Source organism: Leptosomus discolor, chromosome 18 (genome assembly GCF_034619465.1).
Source record: "Leptosomus discolor isolate bLepDis1 chromosome 18, bLepDis1.hap2, whole genome shotgun sequence".
NCBI classification, from domain to species: domain Eukaryota; kingdom Metazoa; phylum Chordata; class Aves; order Leptosomiformes; family Leptosomidae; genus Leptosomus; species Leptosomus discolor.
Window position 1 is genome coordinate 8,781,820 of NC_141408.1, and position 24,664 is coordinate 8,806,483.

The 24,664-nt window shown below is 42.2% G+C and overlaps 1 protein-coding gene across 1 annotated transcript; it reads right to left on the reverse strand.

The window, feature by feature from the left end:
- Positions 1 to 5,316: 5,316 nt before the first annotated feature.
- Positions 5,317 to 24,253, reverse strand: RAD51C (RAD51 paralog C). Its single transcript, XM_086475415.1, has 9 exons — positions 24,079 to 24,253; positions 22,714 to 22,972; positions 22,305 to 22,471; positions 21,189 to 21,322; positions 17,681 to 17,812; positions 15,304 to 15,370; positions 11,671 to 11,731; positions 9,029 to 9,089; positions 5,317 to 5,569 (listed from the first exon to the last, which is right to left on the reverse strand). The coding sequence occupies exons 1-9, from the start codon at positions 24,251 to 24,253 to the stop codon at positions 5,468 to 5,470; spliced, it is 1,158 nt and encodes a 385-aa protein (XP_086331541.1). The 3' UTR covers positions 5,317 to 5,467.
- Positions 24,254 to 24,664: the final 411 nt, after the last annotated feature.

Consider the following 24,664-nt stretch of genomic DNA (forward strand, 5'->3'; position numbering starts at 1 on the left):
GCCTGTAGGTTCGTGCCCATGGGATTGCCTCAACAAAACACAGCTGGCCACATAACCCTTAGTAATGTGGTCTGGATCTTGTCAGATCATGAGATCATCCTGCAGGCAGGAGCACACCAGCGTCCAATATGTTCTTGTTAAGGTTGATCCACTTCAGCAATCGGTCACTCTTCATTATCGTAATTTCCTTTTACTGCTAAACGGAGATGAGGGGCGCAGACCTCCTGGATATCAGCAAACACCAGAGCTTGCTGGCAGCGTGGCTGTGCCAGGCCCTTCCGCTGTACTTTCCATTTTTGCAACACATTTCATCTGAGGCTGAAGTCCCACAGCACCATACTGTGTGAATGCAGCACTACCAGAATTCCTGAGCCTGAAGCACACTTTTGCTCAGAGGAGGCAACACAAAAAGTTGTACCACTTAAATCCCATTTCTACTCCGTTCTAGGGATTTAACGGTGTGTGCGTATTCTGGTCTTTTGGGGTGGAGGGTGAAGTTCATCCTAAAATGAGAGTAAAGTTTAAGCCAGGCTTGTTAAGGCAGGTGCCTAGTGGGATTTAAAAAAATTATATTGGTTTTTCCACAGACTTACTTTAAATGACTTCATCATCTTACTGTAGATTAGATTCCTGATTCTGTGATATCCTGCTCCAGTCACAAGACCTTGAATTTTACAGTCACCTACTTAGAAATGTCTCTTAAAAAAAAAAAACCACCCTGAAAAAAAAAAAAAATCAGCCACTTAGATGAGTACCAGAAACCAACCACTGTTTGGTCATTATTGTTGTAATATATCTGCTATAAGAGTACGGATAAAATAGAATGGTAGGATTCACAGACTTTAAAGTACGTACGCAGCCAGTGCTAACTTCTTTGAACAGTCTCAAATTCTATGCTTTAGCCACAGAAATTTCTGTTAATTATACAAAATAATGAATAAGTTACTTTTAAAGAGATACATTTATGTGATGTATTCCATAACGTTTGCAGTCAAATGTGTAGTATGCTTATATAGTAAAAAAGGTGTTACAAATTATGTTACAATCTCATATTGACGTGCTATGCTTTATAGGCATAATTTTCATGCTAGGGAGGCATCTTTAGTCCAGAACATTTTGTTTCAGCAACATATATAATATGAAAAGAATCACTAAGTGTGGTTGTAACTGTGTTGCTAAAATTGCGCTGGTTCACACTAAATAGAGTATTAGAAGTAGACATGTCATAAATTTGCAACTCCAAAATAATGCAATGTGAGATACCAAACCGAGCAAACATTCAAACAGCATGTTTGGAGGCTTTGAGAAAAGCATCCAGATCCAATTAGAACTGTTTACTGAGGTCTGTAGAGTTTCCTTTTTACTTTCCTGTATACATTACTAGATATTTTATATTTTAAACATTCCCCCTTCTCATTGTTCAAAACTGAAACCTCTTGGGTTTTTTCTCTTTTTTTAATATCCTGATGCTTCTCTGGCTCCATCAAATCAATGGCAAGTAATTCTTGTAATAAAATGAACAATATTAGCTATAATTCTTGAAGAATGACTTGGTAAAAGACATATTTTGCTATGCATCCTTTCAGCATATAATCTAACATTTTTACTACTTGTGCAGTGATTGAACTATTGCTTTTAATACCATTTATTATTTATATTTTAATACCATTATTATTATTATAGTTAAATCTGTGCAGGGCTTAGACTCTCTAATAAATAGAAAGTGCATATTGTACAAGTATTTCTTGCTTGTAGGAAGCAAGACAGTAGCTTACAGTTTAACAGTGGGTGCATTTGTGGGTGAAATTCAGTACTGGGAAGGGGGCCAGTTCCCAGTGATTTCATCCTTCAGTATAGAACATTAATGCAGAAATCTTGCACTCGCCAAGGGAAGCCAACTCTCCTCACCCTAATCATCCAAAATGACTCTGTGGCTCGAAGCCACAAGACATAGAGTACACAGCCTGGGGGGCCAGGGAGAGGGGAAGCCCAGGAGCAGGGAGCAGCTGGCACTGGTTCCTCGCATCGAGGGGAGGACTGGTGTGGAGGAGGGCTGCCCAGGCTGCTCGGCGGCCCTAAGGCACTGCCAGCTCTGGCAGCCAGCAGCTCACATTCCCCTACAGCCGGGCGCCCATGTGCATACTCAGCAGGGCATTGTGTTTGAACTGGTTTGGGAACCGTGGGTTGACTTCCCTGGTTCTCACCCTGTAAAAAGTAGTGCTGTTTCCCTGACGTACAGTTAACAGTTTAACCTGCCTGGGTTACCGCGGTGCAAGCACTCTATTCACGCAATTTCCCTCAAGGTATTCTGTCTTAGGACAAGAAAGCATCAAACCATACTTCAAAACTTAGTCAAATACATTTCATATAGAATTAGCATGTGCTAAAACAGTATAATACAGCTTAATGTGCCTTTCTAAATAATTCTGGTCCCAAGCATGGTAAAGACAATCTCTTCTGAGCAGCTGGAACACAATGACTTGTCCTTCCAGCTTACGTATCTTCTTTTGTTCACAAAAAGGGTGGAGTTAAAAGGGCAGGCAGTAAGGATTTCCCCTTTGTCATTAATCCACGAAATACCTTGGAATAAATCTGATTCTAAGTCTAGTCCTCACAAAATAACTAAAGGAAGAGTAACTGAAATTTAACAGGAAAATAGGTCTTATATTTTAAATGTACTTTGCTCAGGACTGTCCTCAACAAGGCTAGCAGCTGAAACTCCTTCCATGTTAGTCAACCGGTGTGTAATGGACTTCAGTACAAGACTGTTTGATTGCATAACCTGAACCTTGGCTACACCTTCTTACCTCTAGTTAAGTTATTTCTTCTCCGTGTTTTCTTAAATTTATTCTAGTTGGAAGCTAGTTGATTTCTCGGTGTTTCATAACGGAAAAGGAGCAGAACACATAAAATCGGGAAGAAATAAATTGTTATTTTCCCTGTCCAAACTAAAGCATTTCGAAGCAGGATTCTGGCCTTGAGAAGTGTACTGTGACCACAATGTTTTCCTGTTGCCAAGCCCTGTGGTAGATACCGTATTCCTGTTGTGGTGACGAAGTAGCTTCCTACACCACAAGTAAATGTTGTCCCTACAAAATGGAATATTCTAAACTCAGCATGATAGTTAAAGCTCTTGGCTTTCAGAAAACCAGGACTTAAGCAGCAAATCAAACAACCATTTTATTTTTGATTCAGTGCCTTGACATAGGCTAGTTAGAATCTTACTTTTGTGCGGTCATAAAATTCTCTCATACCACTACCGTTGTGCACTGATGTTGTTGAATGCAAGAGAATTCTAGGCACATGTAAGAAAATATCAACTTGCCACAGAAGATTTGTTGTGAGGCAACGGTCAAATACTTTCTTTATATGCACTTCTAAGCCTGGAACAGCTTCCTTGTCTCCAGCAGATGAGAACGAAATCTGGCTCATTTAATCTAATTTTGTCTCCGCCAACAGATCCTTCTCTCTAGTTCTGGTCTCCAAAGCTGATTTTCATGATAGCTTCAATACGAAAAAAAAAAAAATTAAAAATCTTAGCATAGAGAGCCTCCGATGCTTCCTTTGGACGTTTTCTAACTCCCACTGTTAACCTGTAACTATGCAAATTTTTTATTTTGATAATGATGCCTGGAATACTGGAAGATCTACCATTTCCTCAAACAAAATGACTTATCTTGGTATAACAGGATCAGCATCTCAGCTGGGGCTTCTGGATGCTACTCTACTACAAACAAAATAAAAACCCACAGTCAGCTGAAATTAATGGTGTATTGGAGCCGTGTCCTTACTCTCCTCGCACATGGAAGAACGTGTTGAGGATATTAAATCAGAACACCATAAATTGAGAGAAATGGATTTTTCTGTACATATCAGACACGTTAGATAGCGGCTATCACTAGTAACCAGCAGTGCTGCTTAAAATATTACTACAACATTCTTAATGGATTGTTTTCCTTGTGGCTACGTAGGCATGTGTACTGTGTTAGCTCCCCCCTCCTCTGGCACTGCAATACGTAGGAAGCTATTATTCCCAAATGGAGCATTTGCTGACATCACATGCGGTAGGATCCTTTTGTTTGCCTGTGTCTCCTGCATTGAAATGTTTGTCTGAGTCACAAATCCCGCTGCCTTTCTTCCTCTATGTCATGCTTGCTTGAGAGCTTCTCCCCGACTCACAGCTCTAAAATTTTGTCACAGCCCAGTTTGCTGCATGGCAATTGAACACTTTTAATGTTTTATTTTGTAAAGTTTTATCTAAACACTATAACGATCCAAAAATCACTGCCACTTTTTTTGCAGCTTTTTGAATAGAGAGGTTTTGTGACTCAGATTCAGCACTGAATTTTGTTTCAAGGCAAAGTCAGTTTAGTGTTACTAAATGAAAAATTAAAGATAGTGACTCCCACAACTTGAATTCTCCATTTAGCCTGCTGGCTGAGTTTCCTCAGCTACAACATTATCAAGCACTGTGCCAGAAAGGGGTCATATGTGTGCGTGTGTACAGACAAACACTTCTCCTAATTGAAGTAATTACTATTTTGCACTGCAGTACCTTTCTTCTCCTCTAATAATCCTACCAATCTGTTTTCTCTTAATAAAAAGAGGACAAAACCCTGCTGTATTTTCAGTGTACATTCATTCTTTCATTTGGTTTAGATTCTGGAGCTGATAATATATTGCTCGTGTCTAAGAAGCCTGAGTTCCCTCTTTGTTAATAAAGCCATGAACAAACCAGATCCCGAGTACAGAATGTTCATTCTGAATGCTTTGGTAAAAGAACATGGAAGCCAAGGGCTATGCAGCAGTTTGGCTCAAGCTTGAGTGACGTCAAAATACTTACTTACTAAGACAGGAACATAACATTACCATGCTGGATTAAATATTTTTGTCCTTCAGATCTAGTCTTTCATCTCTATTGGTGCCACTACAAGATAACTGAGAAGTTTAAAACGGTGCTTTGACTGTCCTCAGTCAAGGACTTCGAGCAGGTAAGGGCTAACGCCCCCATCTGGCATAGCACTTAGGCATGTATTTATCTTAAAGCATCCATCAGCAGCTCCACTGCCTTCTGCCCTGGTCTGAGGCATCTGAACAGATTGCTGCATGAAACCTTGTTAAAATTCAGATGCACACAAAAGCAGATGAGTGATCAAGTCCTGTGTCACTAAATGTAGTGCTCACATTTCATTGGTTTTTTTTTTCCTCAAAGAGGTAGCTGTATTCTCCATCTCCCCCCAAAAAGCTGAAGCCTCTTGTTATAGAAAACATAGATTTTTATTACAAAAGTAAAATTATGCCATACACAAAGGAATTTCCTGCAACATAAATTTGCATATTACAGTCTTAATGTTAAAATAATGTCCAGAGCAGGAATTTAAGTTAGACTCTCAGGCTACCTTTCGTTGCATGTTCACTACGCAACTGTTCTCATAGCATTTTTTAACATTCAACTTCTGAATCGCTATTACTTTTCCTCTTCTCTCCGCGGCCGTTTGCGAGGGTTCATTTCAGTATCTTCGGCATTTTGAGTGACAGCTGGAGGCTGCACATCTCGGAAGCCATGAGACTGTAACATACAAGCAAAACCATGTGATAACACTTTATGGATATAAAGCATGAGTAACCAGTTCCCAGAAGATCAGAATAAGGTATGATGCTGTCATTTATTTTAGATGAGCGGCCACAGAACGTTTATAGACCAGGCTAAGCTCAAAACTGCAAGCTTTTCAACACATGTACCAAGTAACAACTGTGTCTCCTCATTTTATTTTTAAAAGATTGTTTGTTTTCACCAACCAGGCTATCATTTTCATTTTACCACTAATAACCCCTATGGCTATGAAGTGTAAGAGAACAGTGTATCTGAAATCAGCCTCTAGACCGCAAAGGCTGTCCCAGCATAGTAATTTATGGGACACAACTGCATGAGAACCTTTAACTGCGAAAATCTAAGTGTAGAAGTGAAAACTAGATGCTGCTACTCAGGAGAGAGCTCAAAGTGACCTATTTGGCTTAGTACCATTCATATTTTCTGTTATCTGAGCTCACTATTTAGTGATTTTAAAAGATTTTAAAATATGAAAGATCTGGAAGATCAGTTAGTTAAACATGTCACCAATGCAGATGGAGATACTGAGGTGTTATGTGAAGCCTGTGACTGTCTCTCTTCCCATCTCCAGACAAATGCTCTGCGGGGAGCACTGCTGACAGCTCAGCGACGACTCCCACTGCAGTGCCGACTTAGAGAGGAAAAGGGGTTAATCAGGAAAAGAAATTGCTTTGGGGATCCTAAATGCTCAGGTAGAGACAATGTGGGGATGAGAGCGTTTCAGGAAAGCTCAAATTTTAGGTTGGTGCCGTGTGAAAGAGCAGGTAGAATTACTATCAGACACGTGACTTTTCTAAAATGCCGGTGTGTCCCACACCAGGATTAATCCAAAACAAAGCAAAACCAATCAAAATGTTTTGCTTAAGTCTCCCATCTCTGTATTTCTATTTCTAAATGCCTCACCTCACACAGCCTGCTATGTTTTTAAAGGAACAAACAGCAAGAGGTGCCACAAGGGCAGAATTTGTGCAGTCCCTCTGCTATTATAAGCAACTCAAGTGTTATTCTAAATAGCGCAATGGGGAATCTTCAAGTTTAGTGTTTCACTGCTGCTTGCATCTAATCTCTGCCATTTCCCTTAGGCACAAAGGTGGATCAGTAGCCAAGAATCCACTTAATCCAGCATGCTAGACTCCCAGTGAAAGCATTCCAATGGTTATAAAGGCCAGAACACGATAAAGTAGGCTGCTTAGTATGGATGTTTTGCATTTAGTTAAAGGCATGTACCTTCTGGGCATACTGCCTCGAAAATACAAGAATATTGGGTATATTTGTGAAGCTTGGTAGTGGTTCTTAGGTGTCGAGACTGTAGCTAATGGAACCAAGGACCGACCAAGCTCAGCTAGTCTACAGTCATTTTGAATTTTTCTTTTCTTGTCTTCTGACATCTACAGACTGCAGCAAGACTGACAAAAGTAGATGGCTTTATTACTTGAGCAGTGTTCTCATTGCTAGTCTGGCAAACCCTCTACAGTTCAGGGAAATACTGACAATTCCTACGCAGAATACAGGTCCTGGGTCTCTACCTTTCACGATGAAATAATCAGGTCACGTTACCTGGGAAATGTAGGTGAATCAGATGATCTACTTAGTCCCTTGTGCATAAACTGATTTACATTTCTATATTCTGCATTTAAGAATGAATCCTTATCAGCCTGTGAAATAAACTCTATTTCATCTGATAGGTGTTCCACAGCTTCCACACTTGCTCAGAGTGGTGGCTGACTTGCCAGTACGCTGGAAAGGACACGTTTGACAAAGCACTAGAGCTCGGTCACCAAGTTACACACTTCTCCATCAGCTTACAGGCACTGAACAGCCAGTTTGTCAACGGTAGCAAACTATCTAATTTGCATAAATGTAAACATCTTTGAGGATCTAGGCTTGAGAAATTTATTATTTTTTTAATTATCTTTTTTTGGTATGCTGGTTACACATAGATGTGCTAGATCAGATTTGGAAACACTGAACATATATTTACATCTTCCAGTTTAACTATGGAGATGGGAATGGGAAATGATAACAACTGACTGTTACCATCAGACCTTAATTTCATGGAAGAAACAGGGATAATACATTTTTTACTTACAGAAACCATCTGCTGAAGCAGCTCAACAGGATTAAGGGAAAAAACACAGGGATAATCTTAAGTTGTAACTAATCTTTGATTAGGATACAGTCTCAACTGTATTTCAAGATTGTGTGCATTCACACAGAAGAAGAGAGCATAGCTGTTTTATAATGCATATAAAACTGAAAGGAAAAGGCAATTAAACTGTCTAAGATAAAATCCATCTGTTTGTCAGCTGGAAAGGGCTGCACACTCATGTCACACGATCCAAACAACCTTGGGATGTAGTCCCACTTACCCTTCCAGTCTTTACAGAAATAAGAATATATATATTTTTGCAGTATTTCTTCTGTCCAAGTGAATACATTCAGGACTGAAAAAAATCTGATTTCTGTTCAATAGTTTGAAGATCTCATCTTATGGCAGCATTAAAATCCGCAGGAAATGCTATGGCAACGTGTTTCCATGAGGACACATAGCAAATACTTATGGCATGTACCTATGTATCTGACATTTGAAGACATAAGAGCCAAGTGGTGGGGTTTTTTTAAACCTAAATACAGCTTAGACAGTATGTATTCTCATTAATATGTATCTAAGCACTCCACAAAAGAAAATAATCACAGGATTTAACTAGGGATGAACAAGAACTCCAGCCATAAGCTGGAAGCTCCTCATATGATAGTGACAGTAGGGAAAAATCTGTATATATATTGGCTGGTCATAGAGTCACCAGTAGGAGGGACCTATGAAAGAGATAAATACAACCTAGGTTGTATCAGGCAATACACTTCAAGTGGAGATGTCGAAATATGTATGGTGCAAAGCACTGGTGAGACCTCTGGAATACTATGTACGATTCTGGTCACCCTTGTCCTAAAAAGATAAACTCAACGGGAACAGATGCAGAGAAGAGCCACGCGGGAAACAACAACCTACCTGACATGGAAGAAAACAGCTTGGCTTGTTCAAGTCTCCCAAAACAAAGGCTCAGAGAGCACATGATTGTTCTCTGTAATTGCACTTAGGCCAAAAGTTAACGTCAAGGGCAGATAAAATAAGCAGTACTAGCACAAGAACAGATGGGGACAGGCTGCCTGTAAATTTGATCTGGAAATCAAAATGTTTTAACTCTAAGAGGACTAACATGCCGGGTCATTTTTCTAAAGAGAAAAGGTGCAAAATATTCATAAACCTGGAGACATCCCAGTACTACTGGTTACCTTCAGAAAGGCAACACTGAGAAAGCAAACATCATTCTCAGATTTGTCTAGGTGTCTGAAAATTCCTTTAGAGCTAACAATTTGCTCCCACCTCTGTATTTCCATCCCAAAAGAAATACTAACTGTAATGTGATATGGTATGGTCGACTCCTTCTGACTCGGTGATTTGTACAACGTTGCCAACCTGGTTAAACAAAAACCAGATAATTACGATTAGTGAATACAATAATAAAAATTCCAAGTAACCAAATGACCAGACCCAAGTTTTCCCACAATCACAGGGTAGGTGACCAGTACAATTCTTACGTATGCATTTTCATATAGGTCATTTAAACCATGGATGGCAAATTCCCATTCTTAAGTGACCTGTCAAGCTCAAATACAATGTAGACCTACTAAAAAGAGTGAATGATTAATTAGCCTTGTTTCATCACAGTATGTGATCACATTTTTGGAACAATATTCATTATAAATTAATTTCAAATGCTACTTTCTTAAAATGCAAACAAAAAAGGTTTTGAGAACAACCCCTTCCTACTCCATTAAGCAATCATTTGTTCATTGACGTCCCCAAGCTGGGAGATATCCACAAGAATTCAAATACTTCTAGGGAGGTTTTTTTCTAGAGATTTCACAAGCCTGTCAATATAACGTAGTGGACGGAGAATGAGAATAAGATGTTCTATTTCTGAGCCTGACCTTGCCACTGACATACAGCATAACCTTGAGAAAATCGTTTCCCTTGTATTTCTCCTCTAACACTTCCTTGATTTTGTGCATTTAGACTCTAAGCAACGATCTTGATTTGTGCTTATACCCACCTAGCCCAATGGGTGCTCGCGTCCTGTAGATAGAAGATTGCAAAGCAGCTCAGAAGCAAGGGGGTTTGCAACCAGTCCCAGGGCTGCTAGTCTGCACCATGCCCACCTCCCCAAAACCTGCACTTACGTAAAGCCAGTATCGAAAGCGTTCTGCTCTCTGTATCAAGACACCCTGCCAAAGATCCCCTTAATTATTTTGGGGTTTTTTTTCCTCCCTAAGTTGCCATTCTATTAAAGAGCACGTAATTACAGCCTGAGGAACACTGCCACTTCGTATTAGCTACACAGGGAATTCCTCAGAACATTTAAGTGGTGGGTTATACTTTACAAAATAGCCTAAACCTGAAGCTGCAGAAGCCATGCTTTTACAAGCGCTCAGCTGGAGCTCTGCTGCATGCCTCTGACTCAACAGGATCTTTCCTCACAGCAATGAGAACCCTTATAATTAAGCTCTGACATTTTCAGTAGTAGAAAGAGAGAGAGACAGGTACCACATTTGGCCAAAGCACAGTTTAAAAAAAAAAAAAAAAAAAAAAGGCAAATGGATTCTCAAATGGTTATTATTGTGCCCTAATACAAAACCAAGGAACAACAAAACCATGACGGATCATCAGGTATAGGTAGTTTGTGTAAAATGCAACAGAATCGATCTGTTTCTGCTTTTTACAGGTTGGCAGTTGCAATGGGAATTGCTATGCTTCTGCAGGCCCTGCTCCATAGTAGCTGCATATTTAGAACTGTAAATAAAACTTGTTTATCTGTCTTTGGCTTGCTTTCTGGAACCTGTATCCCCAGCCTTCCTAGCTGTGTTGCAGAAGAAAAAAGCTCTTTACTTTTGATATATAAAATTAACTTTTGTTCACTCGGCAATCATTATGTTGATGCAACTTCTGTCTTATAAAGGCTGTTAACTAATCAGTGATGTTAATTTGATTCCAAATTAAACAGCCTGCTGTAATCATTCTGCATTGCTGTCAAACTTAGAATTTAAAAAACAAAACTCCACAAGAAAGTGTCACCGCATTTCTCTTTCAAGTTTAACAAGCAAAACTATGCACAACAACATTCCAGTAGCATTTTTGTTCGCTGTTTGCAGAAGATTAGGGAACTGAAGCAAGGCTTCTTAATCTCAAGTTGCTGCATTGTGATACTATATACAAGACAAATTTAACTGACCAGGAAAAAGAAGTGAGCTTGCAATATAGTGAAGAGGGGAAAAAAGAACCAGGAAACAGAAAAGATCCCACGGCAACAGACAGAACTTCATACTGGTTTTAGAAGGGTCATCCTCCTTCCTTTGGGCTTCTAAAATCACCGTCTGTAGGTCAGGTCTGCATCAGGAATAAATGCCGCTCTCTTTCTACCTCTCATAACTTGGTATCTGCACAGCCGTCCAGTTTAGCACAACATCCCTCTGCATTTGTAAGCAGAAAGGTCCAACGGCTGCCAGTGAGGCGCAGGGTTCAGCAGCCCTACGGTCTGTCCTCCTGAGAATCACTGTCTAGGCAGGAAGCCACCTTTGGCATCTTTGGCTTTGTACTGACTGGGGCCTAAAAGGCTGAAGTAAAGAAATTCTACACCCTGCTTACAAAATGCAGATAGCAAAAAAATATTTCTCCTTAGCCATCACATCCTAAACTCTTGTATCTGAACAACTGCCATTAGGATGTTATATTTTGATGAGACGTGACATCTTGTCAGAAAGAAGGTACAGCACTGCAGCAAGCTGACCATGGTGAGGAGGAGCATGACAGTCCAGCCCACACGGCCTTAGGCTGAACTCGAAAGCTCTTCTTGAGCCTCAGTAGCCTGGGACGCGTCAGACCAAGGCCAGAAGTCAAATTCAAATCCTTGTTTGGCCAGCAGGGCCAGTCTGAAAAAGGTTCTGAAATACCACACTTGCCAGTATCGTTATGTACCTTACTGGCCGACATTTTCACTTACCTCTGACTGTTGTCCCAGTGAAAGATTAAACGGACAGTAGCAGCATGTCCCCAGCTTTCTCCTAGGTGACACAAAATGACAGGTCTTTTTATTTATCTCCTATAACAGCAGCATCATCAGTAAACTTAATTGAAATTAGACCAGTCTTCCAAAAAACCCCGACATTTAAAACATATATACCTTTCTTGCAGTAATGCATCACATCTTTTCCAGATGTGTAAGGATTTCACAACTAGTTTATCAAATATACTGAGACAAGGAATAACCTCTGTACTCACGGTGTGTTTTATAGAAAGCTTGATGCAACACTTCCATATTTGTAGAAGGACTTTATATATACCTAATAAAGGACAGGTACTATACAAATGTTGAAAACAGAGGCAGCATGAAAAAAAGATTTTTCTAATTACTACTGAAGAAGTCTAGTGAGCATGTCTAAATCCTACTTCAAAATTGCGATATTCTGTCTCTCAGGCATAATTATGAGCAAACATCACTCCCTTTGGGATACAAGCTTTGGGAGAAAGTCAATGATTATTAAAGTATTACGGTCCCCTGAAGCAGTCTGCTGCTTCTGACAGCAAAATGCAAAAGAACACAAGCAAAAGCAAGGGGCAGGGGGTGGGGTGGAAAGAGAGAAGGAAGTTTGGATTGTTATCCTGTTTTGAGGGAAACAGTCCTTCTGTTGCCGTTCACACCTGACCACAAGCTCAGAGAATTTATAGATAGTTTTATTGGGTGTTTTCCTCTGTTTATCCCAGGAGACAGTCAATAGTCCAAAGATGGACGGCAGTTTAAAACAGTCATTTTGGTTCAGTGCTGCAAGCCTCTCCTATTCACCTGCACACAGCGCTGTATCTTCCGAATCATTTGTTGGTCTCCATCATGTCACCAGCACCACACGCCCCGTGTGCTGTGCTATTCATTATAGCACAGAAAAGAAAAAAAGTGATCCAACTGTAATGAAGACCTAGATCCTCTAGGCATGTTGCCAGACCTTGCTCCACTATATCTAAGTTGAGATTAAAGGTTTTGGCTATCAGATACGGTTCCGAGTCAGAGATCAAAACACATTTTACAATGGGTACAAATTCCACACCAGAATGTTTCCAGCTGTATCGGATACAGACAGAAAAATGCTACTGTAAAATGAGATATTTCTGAGTTAAACTGGCTATAGATTAATATTTGACCTCCTTTCTAAATATATTCAGTGGAAATGTCTAGGAACACCCAGCTTAGCTACCAGCAGTCGGAAAGAAAACTGTCCCCTTCACAAAGCTCTTGACTTAATACCTTGCAGCATCTGTGGTTGTGGTTTTTTCCCCCCATAATTAAGAACTTCCCTTCTGCTAGGAAGCTGAATAAGAGTTTAGAGATTAATGCTCTTGTGAAATCTTAGAAAAGGCTGTTTCTAAGGCTTACCAATCCATGGGGAAAAAAAACTTTAGGGGAGGCAACAGGATTGATTTTACTTGGGGTTTTGCTGCTGACCCCTCCCGCAATAGTTCCTTTGGCTACAACCAACCATGGAGGAGCAGGAGGTTCTTTAGCCTTTACGATGAGACTGTTGAAATAGCATCCCTTCAGAGCGGGTCGTAAAAATCACCTTGCAATCCACCAGCTCAATACTTGCACCGAGTCTATGGAATAAATTCACATCGAAATGAAAACAGCTTTGTACCGCTCTGAAATGCTCCACTTGAGATATTGCTGTTTAGGATGAGGGGAATGTCTCTTAGCTTAAATATTTTATCAACTGGTACAAAGTTTTGTTTTTGCAAGAGTACATGCTACTCAGTTTAACAATACTATGTGGTTACACACACATTCTGGTGAGAGTCACAATCAGTTTATGGTCAGTATGAGGTTGTATCAAATTAAATGCTTGTAAAAGAAAATGTACACAAGACAATACACGGTATCTTTGAATTATAACCTACTCTGAATGTCTTCACATTCTTTACTGTCCCTATGACTCAATAAACACAACAGCTCTCAAACAATGCTGGCTATTGAAAAAAGACAGAATCTATTAGTGTTAATTGAGTTTGTAGCCAGAAAGGCTGCCAAAAAAAATACATCAGAGAGGGAGAGGCAAAAACGACAAAAAGGGTCAGATAGTGGAAGCTGGGTCTTTGTCTGCATGCACAGCTCAAAATTCCACATTCTTCACATTCCTGAAGGAGATGGTCTGTATTTGTTCATTTTATCTTATGTCTGTGCCAAATAGTTCAATGTCTGTACAGACACCGAGAACGTCTTCGCCCTTGTACTGTCCCCTTCTTATCCCTCCCCTCCAGAGCAAGGGAATCATTACTTAGTTCACAGAAATTGAAGCTGTGGACGGAGAATCTGTGCCCTTTAAGTGCATCATGAAATAATACAAAGTTACAACCTGAAATAAGATTTAAATGCTGAGCTTTTTCTTAATTTGTCAAAACCTCTACTTCAGAAGAGCTGTTCTATTTTCCCCTGTGACTGCAGCAGAAGAGTCTGTGTGAGGTACTCTGCTCATTACAGGGCAAAATGGAGCAGCCTGTAAAAAACACTTAAAGTCACTACTGGCAGCCTGCAGTTGAGGATCCCACATAGAATTTCCTTCTACATTGTAACTGTAGAGAGCAGTGGGTAGAGAGTTCAGCTATGCAGCAAATGTGAAACGCCTTTGCAAACAATTAATGTTTAAGTGTAATGACAAAATAAACAATGTAAACTATTTTGGAGAGGCAGTGAATGATTCTCAGGGAATTTAGGCAACTGCAGCATAGTTTGAGGTGTGCAACCATTAAGCTGTGTTCTTCTGTTACTGCTTTAACCTGTTCATCACCACATTACTGCTAGAGGTTTACTGCCCCCAGGTCCATCCCTACATTTTGTGCATGATCATTCACTGGCCAGTTTCAGTCTAAATCACCTCATTTATCGGAGGTTTATTTAAGTAGCTCAAGCTTACCTGGCCCACTTTGGGCAGAAACGGATTGGGAGGCAACCACATAAACAGCTCCGCCAGCACAGAGGATGCGGCAGTGACCTCCGGCAGGGGTAGTGGCCTCCTTAGCTGACACAGCTACAGCTGCAATAGCGGTAACTCCACAGCCCAAGATCCTCAGGGGAAGGCTGCAATATGTTAGCTGCACATCTAAAAACCTAGTTACTCAGAGTTCTTAGTACCTAGTGCTTCCCCATAAAGGGTGATTCAGGCATTTTAAGGAATACTGGTAGGTCTAATATCAAGTTTAGTATTAAAAAGACTGCTTTAAAAAGGAAAATATTAATCCAGCAACACTCTCAATCTGTGAGTTTCTGCAATCTGAAAATGTCATGACTTTTAAAAATATTTGTAATCCCTTTTCAAAAATCCCACCAGGATTCTAATCTGCACACCACGTTTGAGTTTAGAGTAACATCTGATAGTTGCTTATTATAATCACAAGGCTGACATAGAGAAGCACTACTGTAGAGTTCCACAATGCTAGCAGTTCCAGATGGGTCTAATACTTTCACCATGGATTCTGCTACACTGCAGAAATTCAGCAAACAATCTCATTTTCTTTGTACAGGATGCCAAAAGAAAGTAACTTATCTATTTGAAGATTAACTCAGTTTTCAACTCACAAGCTAAACACCTACCTAAAGCAGGCACCAACGTGGACTGGCTTTGTCCAATCCTTGTTGTCATTTGGTTTGTCAGAACTACCTAAAAGAGGAAACAAAAGCAAACAAACAAGAAAATCTCCCAAAAAGAAGCATACTGGTGGGAGGGAAGAGAAGGATTTTTCAAAAAAGCTTTTATCAAGTTACTCAGGCAAAACTCTTGCCTACTGTAATGAAGCTTTTGTGTTAACAAGAAACTCTGAAGGTGCCTCATATTTCCTCAACAGCCAAAACAAAATAAGAGAACCCTGCAAAATGTGTTTTCAATTTGCATAGAAGGTAGATTTTTTTCAAGACTTTAAAGAAACCTGAATTTCTCCCTTCCCAAGGGATGCAAACTCTACACAACTTGTATATTCCACCTTATTTGCACTAAATACTGTTTGGATCTGTACGCAGATGCACATGACTTGTACTAGCCCTCTATAAAGAGAGAGATTTCAGTCACTGTGGCATAAATGAACTTGGTGGTGCTGCTCAAACCATGCATAAGCCTAGAGATTAACAGAATTTCTCCACCTTGTAGTCTAAAAATGCGCAAGTGGGTACAATACAAAGCAGAATGAAAGTGAACAGACAGAGCGGGGGAGTGTTTTCGCAGCACGAATCACTTGTAGGAGGTTCACAGACAGTCTAGGTTAGATCCCTGGTAGAAGTGGGGGTGGGCGAGACAGAAAAGAGCCAGGAATATTAATTGCAAAGTTCATTAAAAATGAAAAATAAAAAATTGTACCTATCTTAAACCCTAGGGGTTTTCATTGTTTGACAGGCTTGTATGATTCTTGCTTGAACAGTCAGAAAAGTGTGCTAGAGCGAGCAATTCCACTGAGCACATGGGGAACACACCAAAACATTTACACAGCTGAAAGCCCAAGACATATACTGTATATTTTATAGAAGTAACTCATCACCTATAGATGATAACAGCCCCCAACAGGCTCCCCATCTCACTGCTGGAGAAGGGCTGGTCTGGGCATCCTAGCACAACCCACCGAGTTCAGCTTTAGAAACTAAAGGAACTTACTTCCCACCACGTTTGAGCGTTCAGACTGCCCAACTTTGCTGCCCGACAAGCAATCTCTGGCACGCAAGCTGAATTTAGCCTGCTTGCAAGCTACATGGAACTAACTCAAAAACTAACAAGAGGGCCACTCTGAGCTAAATAATTTCTGAAGGTCTGTGATTGATCACCTCTTTAGCAAGGGGTTATTTAGCAATGTTTGTACTAAATTGCTCGCTTGCTCAACAGAAATAAGCTATATATGTTCCCCTTCATCAAAGAAAAAAAGACTGTACAATGACAACTGCTCCTGCTCAAGGTCACCAGGTACCCAATTTATAAGTGAAAGCACTCAGCAAACTGCAGGCTGTGGAAATCAAGCAGTCACGTAACATTTGTCTCCCTTGGTGCCCACACCAGCAGGAAGAAGCTTCATAATTCATGTCAGGGTGACAGGGAGGGTGCGCTTTCAGCAGCCAGCCCAATCGCCTAACCCAGGCGGAATGCAGAGCTGTGCGCTTTCCCTTCCTGTAGCTATCAGAGGAAGCACAAGGGGAGGCTTATTTTTAGCAGTCAGGAACAAAAGCCAATTGCGCAAAGAGAGTTGTGGGTGACAAGGTTGCAAGTCACCTGGAAACAGTTACAGGCACAAGCACCATTTTGAGACCGTGTAAGCTCCAATTCCTGAACAATGCTTTGCTGTGCTGTAAAAGACTCGCCAAAACAACTTCTGGAACAGATGTAGCTTCTGAGTGCCACCTGCTGGCTACGCTGCTGCAGATTTGCTGGCCTCCATATTGGCGTAAATGACGTAGACACAATGCCCAGGAAGGAAGCGCTGGGTTTACATGGATGCCCGAAGAGCCAGACAAACTAGCAGATAAAGTGGTTTTCCTCCCTAAGAACAGTTCCTCTGCTAAGACTGTAGCTTATTTTTAAACAAAGAGGGGAAAGTTGTGCTGGAACTGCTAAATACTGTGATGTATTTTAATGCATGTGCTTTGTAGGTAAAAGTCACAAAAGGAGCCTTCCTTGTCCAACCAAATCATTAAAGATGATGATGTGAAACAGCATGACAAACTGATATGCTACCATTTAATTAAGATCCACAGGATGCTTTTAAGGCAAATTTTACTTATTTTGGCAAGTCTATGAACTTTCCACCTAAACCGTTTTTTGCCTGTGCGATCCATCTATACTTACTAACCAAACTGGCAAACGCGAATGTAGAGGACATTCTGGCAGTTTTATTTTGCTGCCTACAGACAATCACAAGTCACATTTGCTTAATTCTTTGTAAGGTATTTATTCCAAAGTAGCACCTTTTGTGATTTAAACCTGCCCCAGCCTTACCGCTGATTTATGATCGTTTGCTATAATGATCAGCTGTTGCGCCAGACCGTTCAAAAGCCGGGTTCGGAGTGAGAGGTCCTCAAAGTCATGGCGAAAAGGAAATGCAATTCCATCAACCACCACCAGTCGGACCTAAATAAAGAAGAAAAGGAAAAGCTAGCATTACTATCCTACAAACAAATGACAAAGAGCAGTACGACCTCTCTTCAAGTGCACTGGAATGTTTTATATAAGGTGATGACAATCTTTTATTTCATACTCAGATGCACATGACAACATAACACCTATTGCCTCTCTATATCGGAGACAATCAGCACTCCACCAGAGTGCAGGGCAAAGAGCCTCAAGCCCCAAAGGCAGCAGTACACTTGCTCAGGGCAGTACTGCATCATGCACAGACACTAGCTCAGATCATAGCTGCACTAGCTTAAACAAACTGCTGCACCAAGCTCTCCCATTAGTTAACTCGGCACAGAGCTGCCCTTCCGACTGTTTCCAGTTTCAGAGCTTGCTCACTTACAGCTGATCTCTGCAGCACCTGGTACAGAACACAAAATAACAAAGCTGGACTGAAAGCCTTGCAGAAGAGAAGCTGGAGAAAAGAAATCATTAAACATCAGAATTGTACTTCAATGAACTCTCCACGAACACTTACCTATTTCACTTTCTCCCTCAAAAATTAAATCCAAACCAAAATTAGAATACATGCTGTCCATAGTCACTGTTAAGATAACTCATCTGGTTCTCAGGCTCCTATCAGTGATCTGCCTTAGAAACATGGATTTTAACAGATGCTTAAAGATATTCCAGACACTCTGCAATGGAGCTGAGCATTTGCCTTGCCTGAAGGTGTTTGCTTTGCTGAATTATTTCTTTTGTAGCAATCATTAGCTGAAGGTAGAGCACTGTGCTGCTGCTGGCTCATCACCCTCAAGACACTATACAAACATTAGTCTGGGATTTTGATTTATTCTAACTTAATATGTTGTAGCTGTTTCAATGGCCCAAGTTTGTCTGAAATACAGAAGGGAGATGGATAGTCTCACAGTGTCTGTGTGTTCAGACGTCACTCAAATCCCAGGTATCTGCAAGTTCTTGCATTAATGCACAAGATAACAAATTGGAAACAACACAAGAAAACTGATTTCTGTATTATTGATTTAACTCATTACTGGGAAGTTGCTTTGTGACTGGAACATATAAGCCTGCAGCAAACATCACTCTGGGAAATGGCCCTGGGCCCCCAACTGAAAAAAAGAATTATTTGAAAAAGAAGATTAAATACTTAGAATCAAAAGAAGATACTCTTCTGTTTTCTCATTTTTCCTACTTCCTGCAAATTCTTTTCTATGAGCCTGTAAATCTTCCTCATGCACAATTTTTTTACTTTAAGAACAATCAGTTTAACAGTATAAACATGACTCATGCTAGAAAGGAATGTATACAGAGTTGTATAACTTGCCTATCAGAGGAGTATGTCCAGGTAGGGTGCAATTTAGTTTATTTTCTCCCAGTTGCTCTTGTTACAAAATAGCAAAGAAGAAGACTTAAAGCATTCAAAAGCAGGCTATATAGAGAAGGCTTGGTAACACACGCCTTCTCCATGTCAGTTTGTCTCTACTAGATCTTAAAGAATTAGGTTTATTATGACAAGAATATTTTCTAACACAGTCTTTCTCATATTGTTAACAAGATCTCAAACGAATTCATATTTCCAAAGGACACTCTCCACAACTATGTCTCTCAAAAAATCCCTAAAACCTGGAGGTTTCCTGTGGTCCCAGTCTCAGCTCCAGGACTGCACAGTGGGATCAGACTAATTTTAATGAGAGCTGGACTGCAATGAGCAATCTGTCAAGTCACTTATAGCCTGTCCAAGGAATCTCCGGAAGTTCTTACGGTTCTCCTGCAACCTTCAGTATTTCAGGCTCCAGGCCAAGCACAGATAATCAGCACAGATGGTACCAGAGAACTGCAGCCCAGTGTAACTGTGCTAATGAAGCCATGTACTTTCCACAAGAGCAAACACAACAGGGCACCGTTAGTACCTGGCAGAGAAAGGGAAATACCAGACTACACTAAGCAAAAGTTAAGACTCCCATCTGTGCTTTCAAGAACATTAACAGCTTCCAGAAATGGAAACGATACATAAAAGACAATCTAACTAAACAACACTGATTTGTGCAGAATGAGGCACAAGTCCCCTTCCTCAAATCCTGTTAGGGAGCGATCTGCTGTGCAGAACCTTGAAATCTGGAAGGGAGGTGGTGAAAATCTGCCTTACAATAGCATTTCACTAGGACACTAGATACTAGGAAACTTTTTGGCTGTAGTCCACCCAAGAGTCAAGCTGCAGGCTCTGGTTGCTTGTAGCAACAGAAGATGTATTGGAAAGAAGGGTGAGAGTCACTTTCTGCATGCCAAGATGGTGCAGGATGCTTCTGGTCCTCAGTGATCTTCTAGGACAAAAAAAAAATGGCACTAAGTCTTTCTGATCCCCCTGCATCACGGTCATCACACGTACCCCTGGCTCAGAGACTCTTTTGAAAAGCGGTTTAGTGATGATTCATAACTCAGTGTTCATAGAAATGTAACAACACGTGGCAACATAGACCCAGTATCCTCGCCTCAAAGTGGAGATTCAGGATGATGGCAGCAGTGGTAGCAAAATCAAATTACACTCAAGAGTAATGTGCCCTTGTGGCCAAGAAGGCCAATGGTCTCCTGGGGTGCATTAAGAAGAGTACAGCCAGTAGGTCAAGGGAGGTTATTCTCCCCCTCTACTCTGCCCTGGTGAGGCCACATCTGGAGTGCTGTGTTCAGTTCTGGGCCCCCCAGTTCAAAAGGGACTGGGAACTACTGGAGAGAGTCCAGCAGAGGGCTGCAAAGACGATGAGGGGACTGGAGCATCTCTCCTACGAGGAAAGGCTGAGAGACCTGGGGCTCTTTAGCCTGCAGAAGAGAAGACTAAGAGAGGACCTCACCAACACTTATAAATATCTAAAGGATGGGTGTCAAGAGGGTGGGGCCAGGCTCTTCTCAGTGGTGCCCAGTGACAGGACAAGGGGCAACAGGCACAAACTGGAGCACAGGCAGTTCTGCCTCAACATGAGGAAAAACTTCTTTACGTTAAGGGTGACAGAGTACTGAAATGGGCTCCCCAGGGAGGTTGTGGAGTCTCCTTCCCTGGAGATATTCAAAACTCGCCTGGATGCAGTCCTGTGCGACCTGCTGTAGGTGAACCTGCCTTAGCAGGGGGCTTGGAACAGATGATCTCCAGAGGTCCCTTCCAACCCCGACTATTCTGTGGTTCTGTGAGGGGAATGAAAACGCAAACAAGCGAGCAAGATCTACGTTTGTCGTCTGGCATCAGCCAATATATTACTGCCAAGCTGATGAGGTACCAAGGTGTTACTCATGTTACTCTTACTACAACAGATGAACATCCCTGAAAATCTTTACTGTGAAGATGAGTGATGTCTTCTGGTAAGCCTGCAATAACCCTTACCTTTGAATGCTCTGAAAGAAAGTCTGGGAGGAGGTAGACCTGTGCGAGAAGCTCTATGTAGTCACGGCAACGGAAGTAATATATGTGAGAAAGGATACTTTCAAGAGAGAAAGTCTCCAAAGCTTTTAGATGATCTGAGAACAAATAAATAGATGAGTAAATGAGTCAGAAGTCTGTACTACCATACTGCTACTTTCATCATTCCACATATAGCAACAGCAAAACCCCCAGGAACAGAAACAGTCAAGGTAAAGAGTGTGGGAAACATACCTTCCATCTGGCTTGAAAGTCAAGAAGGTGGTGAGCAGATGCTCTCTCAGCATTTGCGCATAGATACCCTGGAGCCTCCAAGGGAGTGCTCCAAAAATGAAAAATTTATTTCTGAAAAAAGAACTTTTCCAGTAAATCATTTTCAAGCCAGAGCACTGCCAGAGGACAACAGTGACTATTAATCATCCATTGTTTAATGTACAGGCAGTAGCTCATTTAATATAGTGTCCTTTTACCTCTGTTCAAACAGAAGTTTGCTGCATAAAATACTCTAAGAGTAACACAAAAGCTGTCAGTATCCCCACCACACTGATGACTTCTAGAATAAAACTCTTCATTAAATGCAACCTGGCTATATTGACCTTACGAAGGGGCTGAATTCCAGCTACAGTTTTACAAACTGCTTCAGCAGTAACATTGCCTTAAGAAATTCTGCTGTTCCTCTTCTCTTTCCCCAGCTGCTCTTCCTGTCCCTGCGTTGCAGCACATTATACCTCAGTTTTGCTGATAGAGTTGTGTTTGGGTTTTGCTGTAAATTCGATCATTAAGTGCCCTCCCCCCCCCCCCAGAAAAAAGAGGAAAAGCTCCAAACCCCACACACCTAAAAAATCCACAAATCATCACGTAGAAAAAGAATAATTCTTAAAGTAGATCAGCTGAGTCTGTAGCACAGCTCCACATACTGACACAGTTCAGGGTACGATACGTACAGGTGGAAATAAGAGGCCGGCAGCGAGAACTCCTTAAGCCAGCACTGCTGCTGAAAGCCTCAAACTGTAAAACCACAGCCTACGTTTTGCTCAGATCCTAGCCCACTAGGCAGGAAGAAACAAGTTAGCAACGTACCTGCTTCTTGATGGGCTTCAGCAATAAGCTGGCAGTGCTGCACGCAGGCAGTTGCAATATCCACTACTCTGTCTACCATAAAACTTCCTTCAGTGTCAATGAACACGGCTTCTCCAGCTACGCCCCCAAAGCATTCTGGGATCTGTACGTCTACGGCCAACTGCATACTGCCATGGGAAACAGAAAAAAGACAAATATTTACATGACAAGGCTCTCCCCTCCCAACTCACTCCTAAAGTGACATTCTGTATTCATGGAAGAGGAAGCAGCACAGCCATTAGCATGATTATATTTATAATGCTGTAGAAGAATCAAATTGCAGTCACGACAAGAAAAACTCTGTTCATAGTTAAACTAACCAAAGAAAAGTGATTCTCAGTTGCACAAAAGTGATCTAAAAATAAAATACCATAGTTGTGTTTTCCCAACACCAGGCGCTCCACAGATCTCAGTGATTTTTGTTAGTTGCACACCACCTCCCAGAATATTGTCTAGGGCTGAACAAAAGGTGATGATGAAGCCCTGGGCCTGCTCTTCTTCCAGAAGTTCCAGTGCTGTGCACTTTCTGGTGGCGCCAGATCCCCCAGCAGTCCTTGCTGCATCCCCGTGGCATTCCTGCCTCACAACCTGTAATGCTTCCAGTGCCTCTTCTTTGGAGATTCCAATTTCTAGAAAAGTCAAAACCATGAAACACTACCTTATAAACAGTGATTTATTTAAAGTATGAAGAGGTAATTCAAGTTGTTTGACAGAACCCGATCATTCTGCAATGCAACCCAAAAATACTAATCCTTTCAGTATAACGCTGCACACAGCTCGCCAACATCTCTGCAACTAACGATGCAGCTTTCCAAAGAACTCAGAGCAGCAGTGCCCTGCGTTCAGAATTCAGGTGACAGCAAGCTGTCTGCAAATAAAAAAATCAAAATCGGTGTTCACAGACATGGATATGAGGTCCGGCAGAGCAGCAATTCGCCTACTCTGCACTGAACGTGCTATCGTATTAGTTTCCTTTGAAGCAAAGAAGGTCCTGTAAAAGAAGTCAGGTGGCAGACTAGTAAGTGACAGTGACACCTACTGATGGTGCTCTGAATTCTCAGGGCATTCCAGGGCTGAGCACCGCATGCATCACTTCTGGATTTGAGACACAGCCCAAGTGAGAGAGATGAGACACCTGCAAACATCGGTGAGTCTATCTGCGTGCACGCAGGTCTGCCAGGTCCTAGCTACTTCACTTCGATCTTCAAGGCAAAACTATTACCACATATTATCATAGATAATAAAACTACCGATAACCAAAAGCATGATACACTTCTTGCAATGGCTGTGCAGATCTTATTTTAGCTTCTTGAAAAAGGTTAACTTTCTGACTTCATAGAAGTTTGTTGTCTTTAAAGCATGTACAGTCGTGGAATGAAGGAGACAGAATCCTCTGGCTTTTCTGTTCCTGTATCCCACTGACATCTATCACTCACATGTGAAAGTCGGTAAATATTTGTTTACTTTGCCCCCTTCTCTAGGCTCACCCGAGGTCTCAGTGAGATTTCTCAGGGGAGCTGCCACTTCCTACGGATCAAGTGCCCCACCTGCCCAAGCTGCTTAATACGTATTAACCATTTAAACAAGCTGAACCCCCCCCCCTCGCTAATAACCTGCTGCGAAAGTTTCCCAGAAAGCAAAGAGTCGGAGAAGGCCTGCGGGGGGGACCTGCCCGAAGCGGGGATGCGGCCTGCGGGGCCAAGGGCCGCCCGGCGCGGTCCCCGCCCGCTGGTACCTTTGCTCAGCCCGCAGGGGCCGATCTCCAGCAGCTCCTGCGCCGTCTCGAAGCCGGCGGCGACGAGCCTGGCCCGCAGCGCGGGGGCCAGCGGGAGGCTGCCCAGCTCCCGCTGCAGCCCGCCCGCCTCCCGCTGCATCCCCCCGGCCCCGGCCCCGCCGCTGCAGGCCGCCATAAGCCCCGCCCCCCCCGCGGGGCGGGGACCGCCCTCAGAGGCGCGCGCCTCCCGGGCTCCGCGCCAAACTTCAGGCGCGAACGGCCTGAGGGGAGGAGGCGGTGGTCGCGCATGCGCGGCACGCCACCGCGTGCTGGGGCCGTTGGGGAGGTGCCGCTTCTGAGGCGGCGGTGGTGTACGCCGCGCGGGGCTGGAGCGGGAGCCGGAGCGGGAGCAGGAGCGGGAACGGGAACGGGAACGGGAGCGGGAGCGGGAGGTGCTCGTTGTGGGAAAGGGGCAGAAACAGGCGGGGGTCTGCTGGGCCCACGCAGGCCTGTCCCGGGAGTGACGCTGGCTTTGTCCTGCCCTCGCCCAGCCGGTGAGGCCTACGCACCTGGCAGGCTTTAGCGGTGATTGTCATCCCCTGGCTGT

What these genes read in the sequence shown, in the direction of transcription:
- RAD51C (XM_086475415.1), bottom strand. Translation starts at nt 24,253, where the DNA reads ATGGCGGCCTGCAGCGGCGGGGCCGGGGCCGGGGGGATGCAGCGGGAG. An exon ending in CCCCTGCGGGCTGAGCAAAG is followed by an intron (nt 22,973 to 24,078) that starts GTACCAGCGGGC and finishes TGACTTTTCTAG; the next exon opens with AAATTGGAATCTCCAAAGAA. An exon ending in CAAACGATCATAAATCAGCG is followed by an intron (nt 15,371 to 17,680) that starts GTAAGGCTGGGG and finishes TTCCTCTTTTAG; the next exon opens with GTAGTTCTGACAAACCAAAT.